Here is an 18,436-nt window from a genome sequence, read left to right as displayed (position 1 = left end):
CAATCCCAGGAGTCAAGGTCAAAAGGCATACCAGAGCCCCACCTCCAGCCTGACCCGGCCACTCCCCACCCCTCCCCCCGTTCTTCCTGCAACCCCCACAGTGCGGCAGAAATTGCTGCAGCATCTTGGGAAAATCCATTTCCCTCCTGAGGTTCCTTCCCTAACCCCAGCCTGGGACAGCTGAGGCAGGCTGTGGTATCAGGACCCCACCTTCACACACATCACCCACAGATCCTGGGCGAACTGCAACCCCAGGGTAAAAATGCGCCCCCAAACTCCAAGTCTAGTCAGAGTCCATCTATTAACTTTAATAGCTCAAGGGTTAATGGCAAAGAATACCAGAGAGGGGTTAGAGCAATAGCACAGTGGAGAGGGCGTTTGCCTTGCATGCAGCCGACCTGGGTTCAATTCCCAGCATCCCATAAGGTCCCCCGAGCACCGCCAGGAGTAATTCCTGAGTGCAGAGCCAGGAGTAACCCCTGAGCATCGCTGGGTGTGACCCCCCAAAAAAAAGCAGAAAAAAAAAGAAAGAAAAGAACACCAGGGAAATGGCTGTTCGGGGCTTTGGCAAATGCTTTGACTCTATTAGGAAACGGAGTGTCGGAAACTGAGTGTCTTTTCCCAGGCAATGCAAACCCCACTGTCCCCCAAAGCAGACCATCATTTCCAGCTTGAGCCCTTGACTTCTCATGCCAGCATTAGATCCAGTCGGGAGCCCTCTGCTCTCTGCAGGCAGCCCAAGTATGTGCGTGTGTGTAAAACAGAGAGGGCTGCAGCTGGCTGGACCAGAGCTACCTCTATGGTGCCATGATGCTGAGCACTTCTACCCTCTGTACGTTGAATCAGGGGGCTCGGGGGGCTGAAACATCAACAGTTTGTAAGGCCCACTCCATAGATCCTCAGATACCCTGAAATGCCCCTTTTCCCCAACCCCAGCCTCGAAGTAGGAGGAATTTTAATCAAATCTGTTCTCCTCCGCCTGCCCATCTCCTCCCTCAGGCCACCCTTGGCCTTTCTCCTTGACTGCCCGGGTGGGCTGCAGCATCTCACATTTATTTTATTGTTTTGTTTGGGGACCACACCCAGCTGTGCTTAGGGCTCACTCTTGGCTCTGCACTCAGGGGTCACTCCTGGCAGGCTTGGGAGACCATATGGAGTGCCTGTACTATCTCGCGGCCCTGTCATCACATTTCTGTCATCTGCCCCATCTTTCTCTTAAATGCTGGTCCTATCTGCCTGAAGGATTTCGTGTTTATTTGTTTTTTTCTTTTATGCAGGGCGGGGTGGCGGGGTGGATGGCGTTTGAGAACATCTGGTGTTCTCAGGGCTTATTCTTGACTCTGGGCTCAGGGACCACTCCTGGTGGAGCCAGGGATTGAGTCTGGCTGGGTGCATGCAAGGCAAGCGCCGTAACGCCTCTAAATACAAGGGAAGTGCCGTAATCCCTGTACTAACTCTCCAGTCCCAGAATTATCTTTTTATCCCCCCTCAGATGCCTTCCAGAAAACACCACCTCATTAAATGCTGAGCTCAACTCAACTGTTCCCTCCACCCCCCTCCCCACCCTCTCCCCCCACCCCACTCTCCCCACCCCCAAGTGACTGTCTTAACATGCCTGCTTTGGACTCAGTTCTAATTAGTTCCTAAATTCCAATTACATTTCTTCCTTGTTCCTGGATGCTGACGCACTCATGCTTTGCCTGAGTTGCTAGCTTCTCTATTATCCTCAGAGGCTCAGACAGGTCGCAGATACTCTCGAAGTCTCACAGGCAGTGAGTGACCAGACACACCATCTCACCATCTCAGAGACTCCCAGTCAAATGGCACCAGGTCGACAGCCAGAAGTGGATTAGACACTCATTACCCCAGCCCAGTCTTTGCAGGAATTACTTCATCTATTCACAATGTCTTCGTCCTCTTCCAACCCTCATCTGTGAAAATCCCATTATGAGTACAATGAAGAGGTGTAGGACCCATCTGGTCATTTTTCTTTTTTTCCCAAAAACGTTCTCACAAAAATTTGTAAGTCTATAACTGTACCTCATGGTGTTTCACTAATAAAAATAAATAAATAAATAAATAAATAAAAAATTTTAAAAAAATACATTTTCAGGATAAGCTTGGAATCTTTCGGCCTGGACAAAGCCTAGCAGGTAGGGTGTTTGCCTTGCACACAGCTGACCTGGGTTTGATCCCCAACAACCCATATGGTTCCCTGAGCAACTCCAGGAGTAATTTCTGAGAGCAGAGTCAGAGTAAACCCTGAGCATCTCCAGGTGTGGCCCAAAAACAAAACAAAACAAAAAAACTTGGAATCTTACTCTAAATACAACTTATTTTTAAATTCAAAATACAGGCACTTAAATAGGATTTAGTCTCATTTTTCAAGGCTTGAATTCTCTGCTTTTTTGTTGTTGTTGTTGTTGGATCTGGCAGTATTTGGGGGCTACACTTGACTGAACGCATGGGGGTCACTCCTGATTGTATTAGGGGACCAAGTGGTGCCAGATCTTAAAACCAGGTTGGCAGCATGCAGAACACACACCCAGAGAGCCACCTCAACGGCTGTTTGATTTTTCTGAGTATTTCTGGTCTCAACTCCTCCCCTTCCGCCTGTTGTTAACCCAGGGGCTTGATTGTGCCCTTGACCATAGGCCCAGGGCAGTGCTAGGAGTTGAACTCAAGGCATCAAGCTTACAAGACAGGTATCCTACCAGTGAGTTCCATCTCTGGGCCCCACCTGACTCATTCGTTTCTAAGATTTTATTCTCCCAGTGGCATATTCTGTCCGTCCTCCCTCCATCCCGCAATGGGACTATCCTCAACCTGCCTTTACTCAGAGTCATCTAGGACATGTCTTTAACCAGGCTGGGTATCCTGGAGCCTGGGGGGGAGGGGGGTGGCCTCTCTATGCTCCCCACATGTAACGGTATTAGGAGCACCCTGGAGGTAACTGAAGCTATGTTAAGCCACATCGAGAACCTTTACCCTCTATAAACTTAAGTGACAGGAAGTCCAACGGAGGGGCTGGAGAGATATGACAGCGGGTAGAGTGTTTGCCTTGCATGCAGCTGACCCAGGTTTTTGATTCCCAGCATCCCATATGGTCCCCTGCACACCGCCAGGAATATTTCATGAGTGCATGAGATAAGAGTAACCTCTGTAATATTGCTGGGTGTGATCCAAAAAGAAAAATTTAAAAGAAAAAATTCCAACGGTCCTATGGAGGAATTCTTGATACCTAGTAGATAGTACATTTTAGAAGATCCATGAACCCCAGGAATGTGCCTGTGACATTATTTTCCAACACAGGAGTCAGGCAGCACCTTCAAGAATGCCACTGGGGGGCTGGAGCGATAGCACAACTGGTAGGGTGTTTGCCTTGCACGCGGCCGACCCGGGTTCGATTCCCAGCGTCCCATATGGTCCCCTGAGCTCTGCCGCTAGGAGTGGTTCCTGAGTGCAGAGCCAGAAGTGACCCCTGTGCATCGCTGGGTATGACCCAAAAAGAAAAAAAAAATGCCACTGGGCAGTGAATGGAGGAAAGTGACCCTAGGCCCAGCAACTATAAGTTTGTCCTTGGGAGTGCTTCCTTTCTGGAAATTTCTAGAAACCACTGCTTCTGACACAGAAGAGGCCATCACTGCCTTGAAGTACCTACAAGGAAAGCCCTGGCCAGATCCTGGTTCATAGGCCAGACCGCAGGCGCCAGGGCCTTTGTCCTTTAAATAAACCCATTTCTTGGCCAGCTAAACTTGACCAAGTTCTTTAATCTTGCTGGTCTTTCAAAAGAAGACCAAGTTGGTTCATAGAATCAATCAATCAATCGCTTCCAGCTAGGAAACTCGTGATATGTCTGTGTTCTACCGTGCTGTCTGTAGGTGAGAGGCAGCAACAGGGGCAGAGGCGGGATGCGAGTCCTCAGTTGGAATTTCCCAAGATGGTTAAATAGGTATTGAAGGAAATCCAAAGGGTCATTTCTCCCACTGAGAAACAGCCAAGGCTCCTGGGGCTGGAAAGTACGTGCCTTGCATACAGCTGACCTGGGTTCAATCCCCAACATCCCACAGGCTCCCCCAAGCACTGTCAGGAGTGATTCCTGAATGCAGAGCCAGGAGGAACCCATGGGCACTGCTGGGTGTGGATAAAAAAATGAAAAGTTTTTTAATTTTTTAAAATCAAGGCTGGGTCTTTCCCAGTTCTGGAAGGCTAATGGAGGAAAAGTGTTAGAACCCACCTCCACACTGGCCCTAGGGATGCAAGGGACAGTGTGTCCTCCAGCTGGGAGCTGGCAAAAACTATTGCCTTTCTCAACCCATCCACCCACCAACTTAGTTATGTGCATCTGTTTCTCCTGTTGCGGTCATTTTACTCTTTATTGCTACCTGGTTATGCATTTTTTGTTTTTTTGGGTCACACTCAGCAGAGCTCAGGGTTAACTCCTGGCTCTATATTCAGGAATCACTCCTGACAGTTCGGCGGACCATATGGGATGCCGGGGATCGATTCAAGTCAGCTGCATCAACGCAAGCACCCTAGATGCTGTACTATCTCTCCAGCCCCCGCTGTGTATCTTTCAGTCCCACGTATGAGAGAGGTTATTCTCTACTTTTTCTTTTGAGTGACTTCCCCTAGTTTCATTCATGTTGCACCCAATTGCATTATTTTGTTCTTTCTTAAGAGCTGTATAACATTCTTTTTTGTGTATGTGCATATATATAGATGTGTGTAGGTGTATTATATATATTATTTCACAACTTCTTGATCCCTTCATACATATTCAAGCATTTGGGTTGTTTTCATATCTTAGCTACTGAACTAAGCGTGGCAGTGAACATAAGTTGTGTATATCACTGTATCACTGTCATACCGTTGTTCACCAATTTGTTTGAGCGGGAGCCAGTAACATCTCCATTCATCCCAGCCCTGAGATTTTAGCAGCCTCTCTTTACTCATCCTTCCTAACAGTGTCGCACTGGAGGCTTTTTCAGGGTCAGAAAAATGAGACCCATTCTTGTTACTGTTGTTGGCATGCATTCAAATTAATGTTTTTCTGTTTTGGGGATAGATGGCAAGAAGTAACAACCCTATTCGTAACAGTGCCTAGCTTTCCATGAAGGATGAGCTGTAGGGATCAGAAAAAGAAGGGGGAAGTCCTCATGGATGATATCAAACACAGCACAACTGCTGCCCATTAGAACATTTATTTCTCAGAGAGAAAATAAGTTTCCGACAGTCATATTATAGTAGGTAAAATTAACTTTTGTATTCTTTACAAGGCATAGATTTTTCTCTGTTTATTACCTCTCTTATACCATCTGTTATAAACAATTCTAGAAAGCAAATAAAGTCACTTTCTACAATAAATAGAGCATTGTGTGCTTCACAGCAGGCGCGACCGAGACACGCAGGCCCCATGCCACAGCAGGATCTGAGTCGTTTCCATTCTGAAAGAGCAGTTTCAAAAATGAGGCTCAGAGAGAGACGGAGAAAGTCCAACAGACTGGGGGGAAAAGAAAGAAAAGGAAGAGAGAGCAGCGGGGGGGGGGGGGGGGGGGAGAGAGAGAGCCCCAAGACCTTAAAACACAGGTTGAGACGAAGGTCACAGAGTTCCACAGCTGACCAACTACCTGGGGGAAGGGGAACGCATTGGCTCCTTTAAATAAACCACACTGTGTGCATTGGAAATACTCAGCCACACAATGGAGGATCCAGTAATGGAAGCTATAGACCTGAATAATTTAGAACAGTATTTTACAATTATATACACCATGTCCGTCCCTAACCATATGCTGCACTGTGTGTTCATTATTGTACAAAATCCAAAACCCCATCCTTTATGTTAAGAGAGTTTTGTTGGTTCCCTTTTAAACTCTGGCTCATGTCCCAAATGTGTAAGAAGTTGCAGTGGTCGGTTGGTCGTATTTTTACAAAGTCGAGTGTGTAAAAATGGCAGTGATCTCCCCAAGTGACGGTTTTAGTCCAAAACTTCCCTATGAAAAATTTAAAACAATTAAAAAGAACATCAGGTTAAATATTAACACGGCGCTCAGCGGCCTACAACCTGGCCCTGCGACTTTGGTGCTTAAGAAGTGAAAAGAAACATCCAGAGAACAGACGAGGAAGCCTCTGAAGGTTGGGTGGGTTCGTCAGTCATCAGTCAGCATTCCCTGTTTTTCACAGTTTGTTTTTTTTTTCCCTTCCGCATTTGAGAAGGTGAAAGTAGGGAAGGGGTTGAAGGAAGAGGGACGAGGACAGAGGGTTTGCAATACAGCGGCTGTGTTCCCTGAATCTGGAAGGTGGGAGCAGCAGAGGCTGGCAAGGCAGGGCACAGGACATGGAAGAAAGATGCCAGACCGCAGGCGCCAGGGCCAACTGTGGCGCCAAAACAGCGAGACCAAAGGCCCAGGTTACCACAAAGGAGAACCCATGGAGAGGAGAAATGAGAGGGCACATGCACCCCAACAACCCTCCTGCTCTCAGTGGGCAAATGTACACGTGTACAACCAGCCCGTCCTACTGACGGGAGCCTGACTGACCTCAGTCCCCCTCTCAGCAAGCCAGGGAGAGGGCCGCCGGCCCACGCCAAGGCAGCGGCGCGTCTGCAGCAGAGGAAGCAGGGGGATCATGTGCTGGTGGAAGCAGGGGTGGGGGGTGGGGGAGTCACCCGGGCGGTAGGCGGACCTCTGTGCTGGGCACTGCAGCGCCAGGAGGAGGCACTCACCTAACATAGCAGCTGGCCTCAAAGGGAATGAGACGTCAGAGAGAAGGAGTAATTTGGTGATGATTTCTGTCAGTTTGGCACAAGAAAAGGCAAGGGAAGGAGGGACGGGATGGGCAGAGGGGCAGAACATGGGGAAGAAGAGACGAGTGAGAATGGACAAAGGGGGTGGGGTAGCTCAGGGAGATGCCCCATGGGACCCCAGTGGCCCCACAGCACCTCTGGGTGCCTGGCTCACCCTCCCCCCCCATCAAGGTGAAGTCCGTTGGGAGTGTGGGAGTGGGATGGAGCGGGCCAGACACTCCCGTGGCTAAGAGCCCAGGCCCCTCCTCAATGGACCCTGGCTTGACGGCTTCCGAATTCTAGCGGGGTCTTCCGTGGATTTGCCAGGGAGCTCAGGGGGAGTTTTTGGCACACAGGAGGCCCACCAGAGGAACCATGTGGTTGGTGAGAACTGGGGCCTAGCCCTTGGGCAGGGAGGAGAGGGACGACACAAACACAGCCTAGTCCCTGGCCCGACACGAAAAGAGGAAGCTGCCAAGTCATTCCTCCATTGGGGCAGGAAGAGGCTTCTCCGGGCCCCCAGGAGACGCTGACCAGGCCCTGCCCTTACAGGTAGCTGGAAGTTACAAAGGAATGGGGGCCCCGAACTCGGCTCAGATGGATCATTGCTCGGTCATAGGCCACCTGCACTGACTTGCGGATGCTGGTCTTGCGGCCTTCGAGCATCTTGAGCTTGTCCACGGTGTCTTCCACTCCAAGGGGCAGGACTTTGTCCCTGGGAAGCCACTGCCTAAAACAGAAGCACAGGAAGAGGCCCAGGCTATGGTGGGCCCTGTGAGGAGGCTCCTCTATGCCCACTTCCCCAGGAGCAGCAATTCCAAAACGAGGGGAAAGGACAGGAGAGCAGAGGGGGACAGCGTGGGTACTTGCCCAGGGACCCTCTTCTGACCAATGCCCCCATCTCTTCTTTCCCCGAGACAGCTAAGGTTCGGGGACAGAGGGATGGCCCGTGAAGCCATCTGGGGTTCTGGGCCTCACCCTTGGGGAACAGGGAGCTAAGACAAGAAAGTGAGGCTCTTGTCTGCAACTGAAACCGATCTGTGACAGGGCCTGCACCTTGCGGTGTTCTGAAGAAGACCCTCGGGTGATACGAACAGGTGGTGACAAGGCAGCCCTGGGAGCCAAATCCCAAGCTGGCATCCCAGTTCTGGCTGGGCCATGTGCGGTGGTGGTAGGGCTTGGTTTTCTAGGCCTCAGCTTCCTCATCTGCAAAGTGGACTGTGTAAACTGAAGATCTGAATGAGAAGTAAGTGTAGTGGAGGTTGGTGAAGCCCTCACAGGAGCACAGAGGAAACACTTGGCCAGCGGCAGCGACTATCCTCAGTTACTCTCACTTTTTCACTAGCAAGTCGCTCCTCCTCCATGGACAGGAGCCGAGCTAACAGATTCTTCCGCTGCTGCTGCTGCTAAGTAAAACTTGAAGTTCCCAAGTCATGAGCCAGTTGGGCCCAGGCAAGTGACCCCAGCATGGCCCAGACTCCCCCTTAAGACTGAGACCTGTCCTCTTAGTCCCCTGTAGCTGCTGACAGGAGCTCAGTGAGGCTCTCTCCAGGAATCACCCGCCACCAAAGGAGCTGCCTGGTCCAAGTCTGCCCCACACCCCAGGGCTAGCCTGGAACTAGCTGACATAAGGGTACAAAGACACAGCTCTAATTCCTCAGTGGTTTATGAAGACCCAGCTCCAGAGCTCACCAGGGGGATCGGCTAAGGTCCCTGGAGGGTGGGCTCAGCACAATCTCTGCCCACAGCTGCACCCTTCCCTGACACTGCTCATCAGTGCTGTCAGTAACACTGAGTTCCTCTTCTGTGGCCACCGGCAGTAACACATCACCTTCACATGGATGAGGGAGGGTGACAATCCTGGAGGATCTCTCAAGCCTGTCAACTTCCTGGCTGCCACTTATCCCAACGTGGGCCCCCCCTGGGCAGTGCTGTCACTCACCAGGTGCGCTTGTTGTCAAAGAAGAGGACAAGGAAGAGCTTCTCTCCAGCCTCGGCCTGTTTCTGCTCTCCCAGCTTCAACACATCCAGTGGGGGGACAGGGATGGGGACCCCATTGTGCAGGAGGCCCTCCCGGGGCATCTTGGGATCGATGATCTAGAAGCAAGAAAGAAAGTAATATTCAGCTTGGGGGGGTATATGGGGCAAGTAGGGATCCCTGCCCCAGGATTGGCTGCTGAACCATGGAGGGGGCTGACCTTTTCCATGACCCTCGGCACCCCAACATAGAAACGTTTCTCCAGAGGATTGCCCTACCCTCTAGCCTTGTCCAATCAGATCTAATGAGAGCATGTGGTCCGCAGGGAGGCCCCCAAGTGAAGTAAGTAATGGAAAGCCAGCAAGAGGGGATGACAACTGAGTGGCTGTCTCCAATGTTCAGGCCAGAGAGCTCAACTCCTCCCTCCCAATGTGCCCTGGGCAAGAGTGAAGCTGCTTTGGTTTTTGACCTGTTTCTCCTCTGCCATTTCCCCCACAGAACCTGTGCACTTCAAATACTTAAGGACCTCCCTTCGTGGCCCAGAGGCAGGTTCTGCAACAGCTGGAGGGCTGCATCCCTTCAAGTCCACCTAACTGAGCTATGGCTGTCCACCCCTTTCCTAGGTGAGACATCATGGGAAGGGCTGAGAGAAGCAGGAAGAGCGAGTATGGATCACTGGAGAATGGAGTGTTGGAAACGGTGGTCACTGGGAGAATTAACCCACAAGATCACAAACTCCCCAAACGCTTGGTGGTATCAACACGCTCATTCTCTTGCTCTACAGAGCGCTGACAGTTACCACAGCTCCTGATTACTCACTCTTCACCATCTCATTTCATCCTCTAGCTGATGCTGAGTTCGCTGACAGAGGAAAGCACCAGGCACAGAAGGATGTAGCTGCTGAAAGTCAGGCTGTAACTAAATAAATCCAGGTGGCCAGACTAGGCTTAGGCCTCTGCTGCCTGCCGCCTTTTCCTCAGTCCCAGGTTTTGAAGCAGTTCGCTGGTAATCATCTTTGTGCACTAATGCCAGGAGGCGGCAAGCTTACTAAGGAAGCAGTTTCCTCCAGAGACAGGACAATCTTAATTCTTATACCCTGTACTCCAGAGGCCTCTTCTAATAAACTGCTCTCATTATTTACCTCTGGGTGTCTGCCAGCTTCCCTGCATCCCCCTCAAGATAAGCTGCTAAAAGCAGGTGTTCTGTTAAAGAGTTCAAGGAAGAACCACCCTAACCTGTCCCTGGCAGCGTGACCAGGACAAAGTATTTTCCCCCAGTCATCTCTCCTTCCCGGGATTAGACCTCAGGGTTCTAGAGAGATCCGAGCCTCCTAAGTTTCCCCAATTACAAAATGGTGGGGATATTCTGATAGTTTCCTTTGGATCAAACCAAGCTGATTCCTACTGGGAATGTAATGTAGATTGTGAATGATGTTCCTTCAGGATAGAGACAAGAAGGGTAAATCTGCCACTTTTAGGGAGTGCTCCTCCCTTCTTAAAGTAGAGGCCAGTAAGTCCCAAAATAATCAGCAATGATCCAATCACTCAATGTGGTTTATGGAGATGTAAAACATGGAAATAAAGCTTAGCATAAAACTGAACAGATGCTGGAGGCAGGGGGTGGAGGGGGGAATGGCTGGAGAGACAGCATAGTGGGTAGGGTGCGTGTTTTACATGCGGTCATCCCAGGTTTGATCCCCAGCACCCCATACGGTCAGTCCCCTAAGCCCCTCCAGGAGTGACTCCTGAGCGCAGTCAGGAGTAAGCCCTGAGCACAGCCAGGTATGGCCTGGAAACAAACAAAAAATTTACACTAGGCTGGAGAGGAGGTACAATAGGTACAGAACTTGCCTTACCCATGGCCAACATGGGTTTGATGCCCAACACCCATATAGTCCCCTAAGCCCTACCAGGAGCAATCACTGAGCTCAGAGCCAGGAGTAAGCTCTGAGCAGTGCTGTGTGTGGCCCCAAAACAAAAACAAACATACAGAAATTTTACGGTCATGGTTACGGTCCTCCCATTGTTCATCGATTTGCTCGAGCGGGCCCAGTAACGTCTCCATCATGAGACTTGTTGTTACTGTGTTTGGCATATTGAATATCTCATGGGTAGCTGCCAGGCTTTGCCATGTGGGCGAGATACTCTCGGTAACTTGCCAGGCTGTCTGAGAGGAATCGAACCCAGCTCAGCCAGGCCGGCTGTATGCACGGCAAACGCCCTACTGTTGTGCTATTGCTCCAGCCCACAAAAATTTTAATATATAATAAATGCATGATTTAGAGCTCTACATAATAAATAGGAGTAATCCAAAATGCATACAGTCAACATCTTAGAAGGAAGGGTTTGTGCTGCTTTTCTGTATTTTTCCAAATATCTATCATGTAGATCACTACTTTTATAAAACAAAACAAAACAAAACATTTTGGGTGGGTGGACAGGCCACACCAGGCAGTGCTCAGAGGTGCTCCTGGCTCAGTACCTGGCAGACTGTGCAGTACGGAACATCAAACCTGGGTCTCCTGCAAGCCGAGCACACACTCAGCCCACTGGGTCATCTCTCTAGCTACCAAAATAAATTTTTAAAAAACAAGATATTCAGGAGTCAGAGAGTACAGGGGTTATGGAGTTTGCCTTGCATGCATCTGACTCTGGTTCGTCCCCAGCAACACATGGTCCCCTGAACACCATTTGGCAGCAACCCGAGCACTGCTAGCGTGGCCCCCAAACAAACAAAAATTGAAAGCAAGAGTTAAAATGGAAATAAAACAAAAATAAATATCCCTTAAAAACTATATATTAACAATAGACAAAAATACATGTTTTAAGTCTGAATAGGAAAATGCCTAGGAGAACATGTACCAAATAAAACACAGACAGTCTTCAGGTGGTGGGATCCTCATATTGTGAATAAATTATTTTAATTATTTTATTTCATTATTTTAATCACAAAAGAAAAAGTTGGATTAACAAGACAACTGAAGATTTTTAGGAAAAGAGTTTGTTTTTCACTTTTTGCATTGTGAGATTAAAAAAAAAAAAACATAGCCTGAGTAATTTTTCTGAGGCTGATGAACTGGGGTCGTATGAGTAGGCCAAGAAGGCAGTTCCACACCCAACCTCCTCGGTGGCCCAATCTCAGTGCAGTTTTCCCAGGAGTCCCTGCTGAGGGAGTAAGGCCAACAACAAGGGATTCAACAAATTATGGAGCTGTAGTTTCCTCAACAATTCAAAAAGGATCTAAGCACCTGCCCTCTTTAAGTAGCTACTGTGAGACTTGAAAGAGGCACAGACATGAAAGAGGTGGGAGGAGCAGTTTTGTGTGTACACGTGAGGTAGGCAGGCGATTCTCAGTCCAGCTACTGATTTCCTGTACAAAATACTCCTGTCAGGCAGGCGAGAGAACTTAAAGAGGTGGAGGTACAAGCTTACAAACATGAGGCCCAGTTTGGTTCCCACTATCACATGGTCCCTGTGATCACCACTGGGTGTGGTCAGGTGGCCCTCTGGCACTAATGGGCATGAGGGCACCGTATCACCAGACCCATATACTGAACTATCAGGCCTCCATCAACGGGAGTGGTCCTGGACCTCAACAATACTAGAAGGACCCCTATTTAAAAGAGAAAAATATTTCATGTCTCAGTCTGGCCTTACAGAATCTAATTTGTTATCTCTGAGATGGGGCCTTAGTTTCTATATTGTTTAAAAAAATATCCCAGGGCTGGAACGATAGTACAACAGATAGGGCACATGTATTATACAAGGATGACCCAGGTTTGATTCCCAGCATCACATATGATCCATCAAGCACTACCAGGAGGAACTCCTGAGTGCAGAGCCAAAAATAATATATGAACACTGCTGGGTGTGGGTTCTGCCCACCCCATCCCCCAAAAATATCCCTTCCCAGAGAGAAAGGGCCCGGAAGGTGACCCAAGTGCCTTACTGAGATCCTGAGCTGACTCCTGCCCTTGGCCTCTGCTGCCCATGTGCCAAGGTTATCCGGAACACCTCCAGCATCTGAAAATTTCTCCAAATGATTCTTAAGGTTTAGAATTAGTATCTTCCAAGGCTGGCCATCTGACCATTGCCTTCCCTATATACAAAAAGCGCTAAGACGTGCTACTGAGGTGAAATAGAAAATTTTGTTAATGCTGGTGGGAATAAAATCTGGAACTACCTTTATAAAGGGCCACTTGGTGACTTGTATCATAATTGTGCATACACTTTTCCCAGGAAGGCACTCCTAAGAATTCACTGTAAAGAGACAGTCATGGTTGTGCACAAAAGGAAAACTAACGCCATGTTTACTGCCAGTTGTTTACCATAGTGAAACACTCAGAGCAATCTCAAATGACCAACTGGGATATGGTTAAAATAAGGTACACACATACAAATGAAGACAATGCAGTCATTAAAGTAATGTTGATGAAGAATGCTTAATGGCCTGAGACTTGCCTGTTTACGGTTTAGGCTAAAAGCTGTTAAGTGAACGGGAGGTTAAATTGTCTCATACCTATACATGAAACAAACAAACAAAAAAGGCTGAGTGGATAACCAAAGAGTTATCTCTGAATAGATGGAATTGAGACTATGTATGATTCTGAACTCAGTGGCTAGAACACAGGCTTTACAAATCACATATTTTGAGTGCTAGCTGAAATTCCAACCCTGCCACGTAACAGCTAGCTGACCATGGGTAACAGAGCCTTAGTTATCTTCCCTATAAGATAAAGAGAACTAAACCTCTCTCAGTAGTTCAAAAAATTAGCACAACTAACATTCAATAAAGCATCTAAGCATTACTAGCAGCTTTTAAAATTCTCAATGAGCACATTTTTATGCAAAAGCAGAGAAAAGCTATTAAATTCCTAAGAGCCCTAGTCTCTGTTGAGATACTTTAGCCTGTTTTAAGGGTCACAGGCTGGAAACCTCACTGGGTTGCCCCACCCACTCGGGGGTATTACCTCCCTCCCTTCTGCAGCTCAAGGCACCCTGATTCCCACCACTCTGCTGGCTTGATCCAATCAGATAAGCCCCCAAGGCAAGGCAGCGGAGGGAGGGTGGCGTCTGGGGCAGACTCACCAAGGCGGGATAGGAGGGATAGCCTCGGCACTTGGCCCACACCAGCTCCAGGGGCTCCAGGTCTCCGCAGTCTTCAAAGGGCATCAGGAGGCTTCTGCCTGGGGGTGGGGGAGGGGAGGAGACAGTGCCCAAAGGGACTTGGAATGGTGCCCAGAAGGCCTGCCCTCCAGTTAACTGGGGCAGCCCAAGAATGAGTCAGCGACATCCCCTCCACCCTTTCCTTAGAAGTTCTTAGACTAGATCAGGGGTTGGCAAACTTGTTCTGCAAAGGCCCCAAGAGTAAATACTTTAAGTTTTGTGGGCCACTTGGTCTCTGTTGTAAGTACAGTTGTCCCTCGTGGCCTGCAAGGGACTGGTTCCAAATAAGATTCCTGCAAATGTCAAAATCCAGCGACGCTCATGTCCTTCATATAAAATGGTGTAGTACCTGCACTGAACCTACTGCTCAATCTCCCATATCGTATCTCTAGGTGACATATAATACCTAATGCAATGTAAATTCTGTGTCACTAGCTGTTACACTATACTGTTTAGGGAATAAAGGAAAAAATTCAGCATATGTTCAGTAAAGATGGAAACATTGCAGGTCTACCAATATCATATGATTTTTGAACTGAAGTTGGTTGAATCTGTGCATGTAGAATCCATGGGTATGGAGAGCCAACTGTATTAATTCTGCTATTAAAGCATGAAATCTATCATTGATAACCAATAATTGCGTGTTTTTAATACTTTTACTTTTTTGATGCTGAAATTTGGATTTCATGTAATTTCACATTCTAAACAGAAATCCTTGATTTTTCTTTCCAATCATTTGAAAAAATAAAAACCACAATTAGTTCACAGGCCCTTACCAAAACAAAAAACCAACTATAGTTTGCCAATCTCTGGACTAGTACCCTCAAATGACGTTCCTTCCACTGCTTCACACCAGGGGTACATGAAGAAGAATCACAACCCAGTCTGGCCAAGCCACAGACTCCAAATCTCCCTGAAGAGGGAAACCTCATGACGGAGGCTTCTTGGAAAAAGATGTCTGGGAAGGACATACAGTGAAACCACTTGCTAACTGACTTCTTTCCTTACAGGGTTACGCCAGACAATCTAGGTTACCCAGCTGTGTAACACTCAACAGAGCCAAGAGGTCTACAGTTCCTTCTCGTATCTGCTTTTGTCAGATCCTGTGCTAAGGGATCTGCCATGGGCAGGCTCTGCCTCTTAAGCTTACTTTGTTCTGCACCCAGCGTTGCAACACACATCCATGAATGCGGAACAAATGCTTCCACTCCGGAAAACTACCTTCCCTTCCTGACATCCAGAGACTGGGAACGCAGAAGTGATCACTCTCATCAGGGATAAGGCCCAAATTTCAGAGTAGAAATCATGTTTCTAAAGAAACATTAGTTTCCTCATTTACAGTTTGTAAAAACTGCACTATAATAATAATGAAGTATTATTTTGTACCTATTGACTCAATAGCAATACAATGAAAAGACAAAATTCAATCCTGAAAAGGCAGCTGTGGGAAGCTGTTGTAATCATCCACTGCTGAGGAAAGTGCAGATCAGTGCAAGCCTTTCCAACTATTATTTGGCAGTATGTCTCAAAAGCCACACACCAAAAAAGTATGAATATCTGCTCTAATTAATTTCTGGAAATTTATTCTAAGAAAACTAAAGACAAAAGGATTTTTAAACAAAAGTTTGTGTTCACAACATTTTGTAAATATGCAGTGAACCTTACGTATATAATGTTAAAAGTTGGAAATAACCCAAATGTCTAACACTAGAAAGATTACATAAAATAAAATGCATCAACTGGAAGATACTTTGTTCCAGTAACATGAGATATATAAAGATCATGTATCAACCTAAAATAAGTATGAAATAACACTGAAAAAAGGAGACTACAAAAGAACATGTGTTTTGGATATCATTTTGTGCCTGAAATAGCAGAAGGCAATACAGAGAAATGAAAACAACGGTGTTTAAGTGATGGGACAGTGGGAGGTCGATTTTCTCTTAAAATTCCCTTTGGCATTATTTTAATCAATATTATGTGTTGAAAAATAAAACAAGAATTCACTGTCACCAGCACAAAGCATATACTAATTTGCTTCTGGTTTCGAGCTAGGTGCTGTACAAATTCATCTATGAGCCCTGCCTTCTAGGCACTGACAGTCAGACAGGAATGAAACACACATGCATGCATTCATCAACATACACAAGAGAAGGAAGCTGATGCTGCAGGAAAATAAAGCAGGTAGGGAAAGGAAGGAGGAAAGAGAAGGCCTGAAGTCTGCCTGTTAGATGGAAGCATCCAGGAGCCCAAGCCCCCATCCAAGTACTGACAGAGGTAAGCCAAGAATAGCCTGCTCTGTACCTGTTCCATCTACTCACCATCCTACCTCTCTCCTTTGGCCTTTCCCTACCCTTAAGTTCCCTTGGTCTAAGGAGACTCATGGATATTACCATGTGGATCAGGTGGAGGAGAATGTCTCATGAGGAGAGGGCCAGACGCATCAAATTACAAGAGATTATAGTTATGGATGAGACTCAATGATGCAGGCCATCCCTGAACACTCCAGGAAGGGCAGCCTGGCAATAACTATTGAAGTTACAAATTCATACTTCCTTCAATACGGCAACCCTACTTCCACAGATATGCTCCCCAAAGGCAGAAAATGTTCTCTGTACAAGGCTACAATCACTATAATCACTGCAACACTGAATAAAACAAAAAAATGATAATTTAAACATCTGTCTACGATAGAAGGTTGGCTAAGTAAATGACAGCATTCTGAGGTGGGATAGTAGGCAACCAATTAAAAGTACAGAAGGATATATGACTTTTACATAATAGTAACAGGGGAAAAAAGGATATAGCAGAACACACACATATATATTAGGCTTCTCTATTCACTCAAATATACACACATGTTTTTGCTTGTTTATGTATGGATTAACATTTGGAAGGACACCAAAGAAACTCTTAACAGTGGTTATTCCAGGGAGGCAAGAGGGGCCTTTGTATTTTATTCCATTTTGTGCCTCTGATTTTAATTCCATGAGTATGTATTCCTCATTCAAATTTAAGTAATTTCTTTTGGGAAAAAAAAAATGATAGGAATGAGCTGGAAGTGAGGGCCATTTCCCTGCCTAGTGCCCAAGGTTTGGAGAACTCAAGGGTTAACTGTACCCTGCAGCCTGGGCTCTGTGGAAAGCCCAATGCCCAACGCCCTCCATCCCCCTCCACCAATACACTACTCCTCACCTGAGCCATTGTAGTCAGAGTCTCCATTCACACCCTCCAGGAAGGGTACTCGGGACAGGGCTGGTTTCCCACGGCTGCGTTTGGGGGGCGTCAGGCCACTACACACAGAGCAGGGGAGAAAGAGGCAAAATGAGCCCTTTCAATGACTATACTTGCTTTCCCATCTCCGACAGGAGTGGAGTTGCAAAACCCTTTAAGCATTTTGCTCCCAGAATGACCCTAACTTACCACACAATCATTCCTACCCATTTTTTTTTTCTCCTGAAAAAAACTCCCATGAGGTTCTGAGGAAAAATATCACTCGGGTGACAGGACAGAACCTACAAGGAGATGCCTGCTCCCTGATACAGAGTTCACCTAGACCAGGGTTTCCCAAAGTGGGAGAAACCTCCCTGTCCTCCTCTCTGCCCCTGCCCAGGGGGCACTGGAACGATGAGTGGTGGGGGTGGGGCGAGGTGGTAGTAGTTTGGGGTACAAATGCAGGGGATATTTCTTTTTGTTCCTTTAAAGAAGATAGATTTCCAGGGGGTTACTGAGTGATTTTTCTAAAGAGTGTGGCAGGCACAAACCTTTCCAAGTCTAAGTGGTCTGACCATGCATGTGACCATCCCCAGCTGACCTAAATTCTTTACTCTGTGGTGTACATTGCTATTTCTTTAAAATACCAATTTTATTTTTGAGGCTCAAATATGTCTCTTTCCCAGATTTTCTTGTCTCACTTCCTTAATTAGAAAAGACATTTTTAGATTGGAGGGGAAAAAAAGATCCACTTCTCACTTCTACTTTAAGTATGTGAAGTTTTTCTTAGATAGAGATGGATTTTCTATTTTTTAAATTAACAAGTACACTGATGTATTTTTTAAGATGACTGCAAGGAGTTGACCAAAAAATAGACCAAGGCTAAGAGGCAAAAATAAGATTAGTAATAACAGAGTAAAGGTATATCTGTGACTCACCCAGTTATCAGTATTTTTACATAGTTCCCTAAGCAATTCTAATGTAGACTCATAACTGGAAGCCTATGAGCAAAAATAACAGGGCTAGGGCTCTTTTCCATCAACTTTTAAAATATTATTGCTATGTGTTTCAACATGAAAAGAAAAAATTATTAGAAAAAAAAAGGTCAATAATCTGTAGTACAAAAAACTAAAGAAGCCCCCTGATGGGAAGGATGGTGGAAAAAAAACAGCCTTCCTTATCCATCAGGCTGAGCATGATCTCCAACATGGAAAGTCATCCTTGGCCTGGCCCGGGTACTGGCACTCAACAGTACCTGCCCAGTCTCAGGGCTAGCAACTAAAGCCTGATCTCCCT

General features: G+C 47.0%; 1 protein-coding gene across 1 annotated transcript in view; it reads right to left on the bottom strand.

The window, feature by feature from the left end:
- Positions 1 to 7,296: 7,296 nt before the first annotated feature.
- BRPF3 (bromodomain and PHD finger containing 3) overlaps positions 7,297 to 18,436 on the bottom strand; it is a 35,778-nt gene continuing 24,638 nt past the window's right edge. The window contains exons 10-13 of the mRNA XM_056132371.1: positions 17,123 to 17,220; positions 13,850 to 13,947; positions 8,727 to 8,881; positions 7,297 to 7,514 (exon numbers count right to left, since the gene is read on the bottom strand). Of these exons, the coding sequence (XP_055988346.1) occupies positions 7,331 to 7,514; positions 8,727 to 8,881; positions 13,850 to 13,947; positions 17,123 to 17,220 (535 nt within the window). The 3' untranslated portion in view covers positions 7,297 to 7,330. The remainder of the gene's footprint in view (positions 7,515 to 8,726; positions 8,882 to 13,849; positions 13,948 to 17,122; positions 17,221 to 18,436) is intronic.

The sequence above is a fragment of the Sorex fumeus genome, unplaced genomic scaffold (assembly GCF_029834395.1).
Source record: "Sorex fumeus unplaced genomic scaffold, SorFum_2.1 ptg000094l, whole genome shotgun sequence".
Taxonomy (NCBI): domain Eukaryota; kingdom Metazoa; phylum Chordata; class Mammalia; order Eulipotyphla; family Soricidae; genus Sorex; species Sorex fumeus.
The sequence above is the reverse complement of the archived record's forward strand: the minus strand, read 5'-3'. Positions and strand labels throughout refer to the sequence as shown.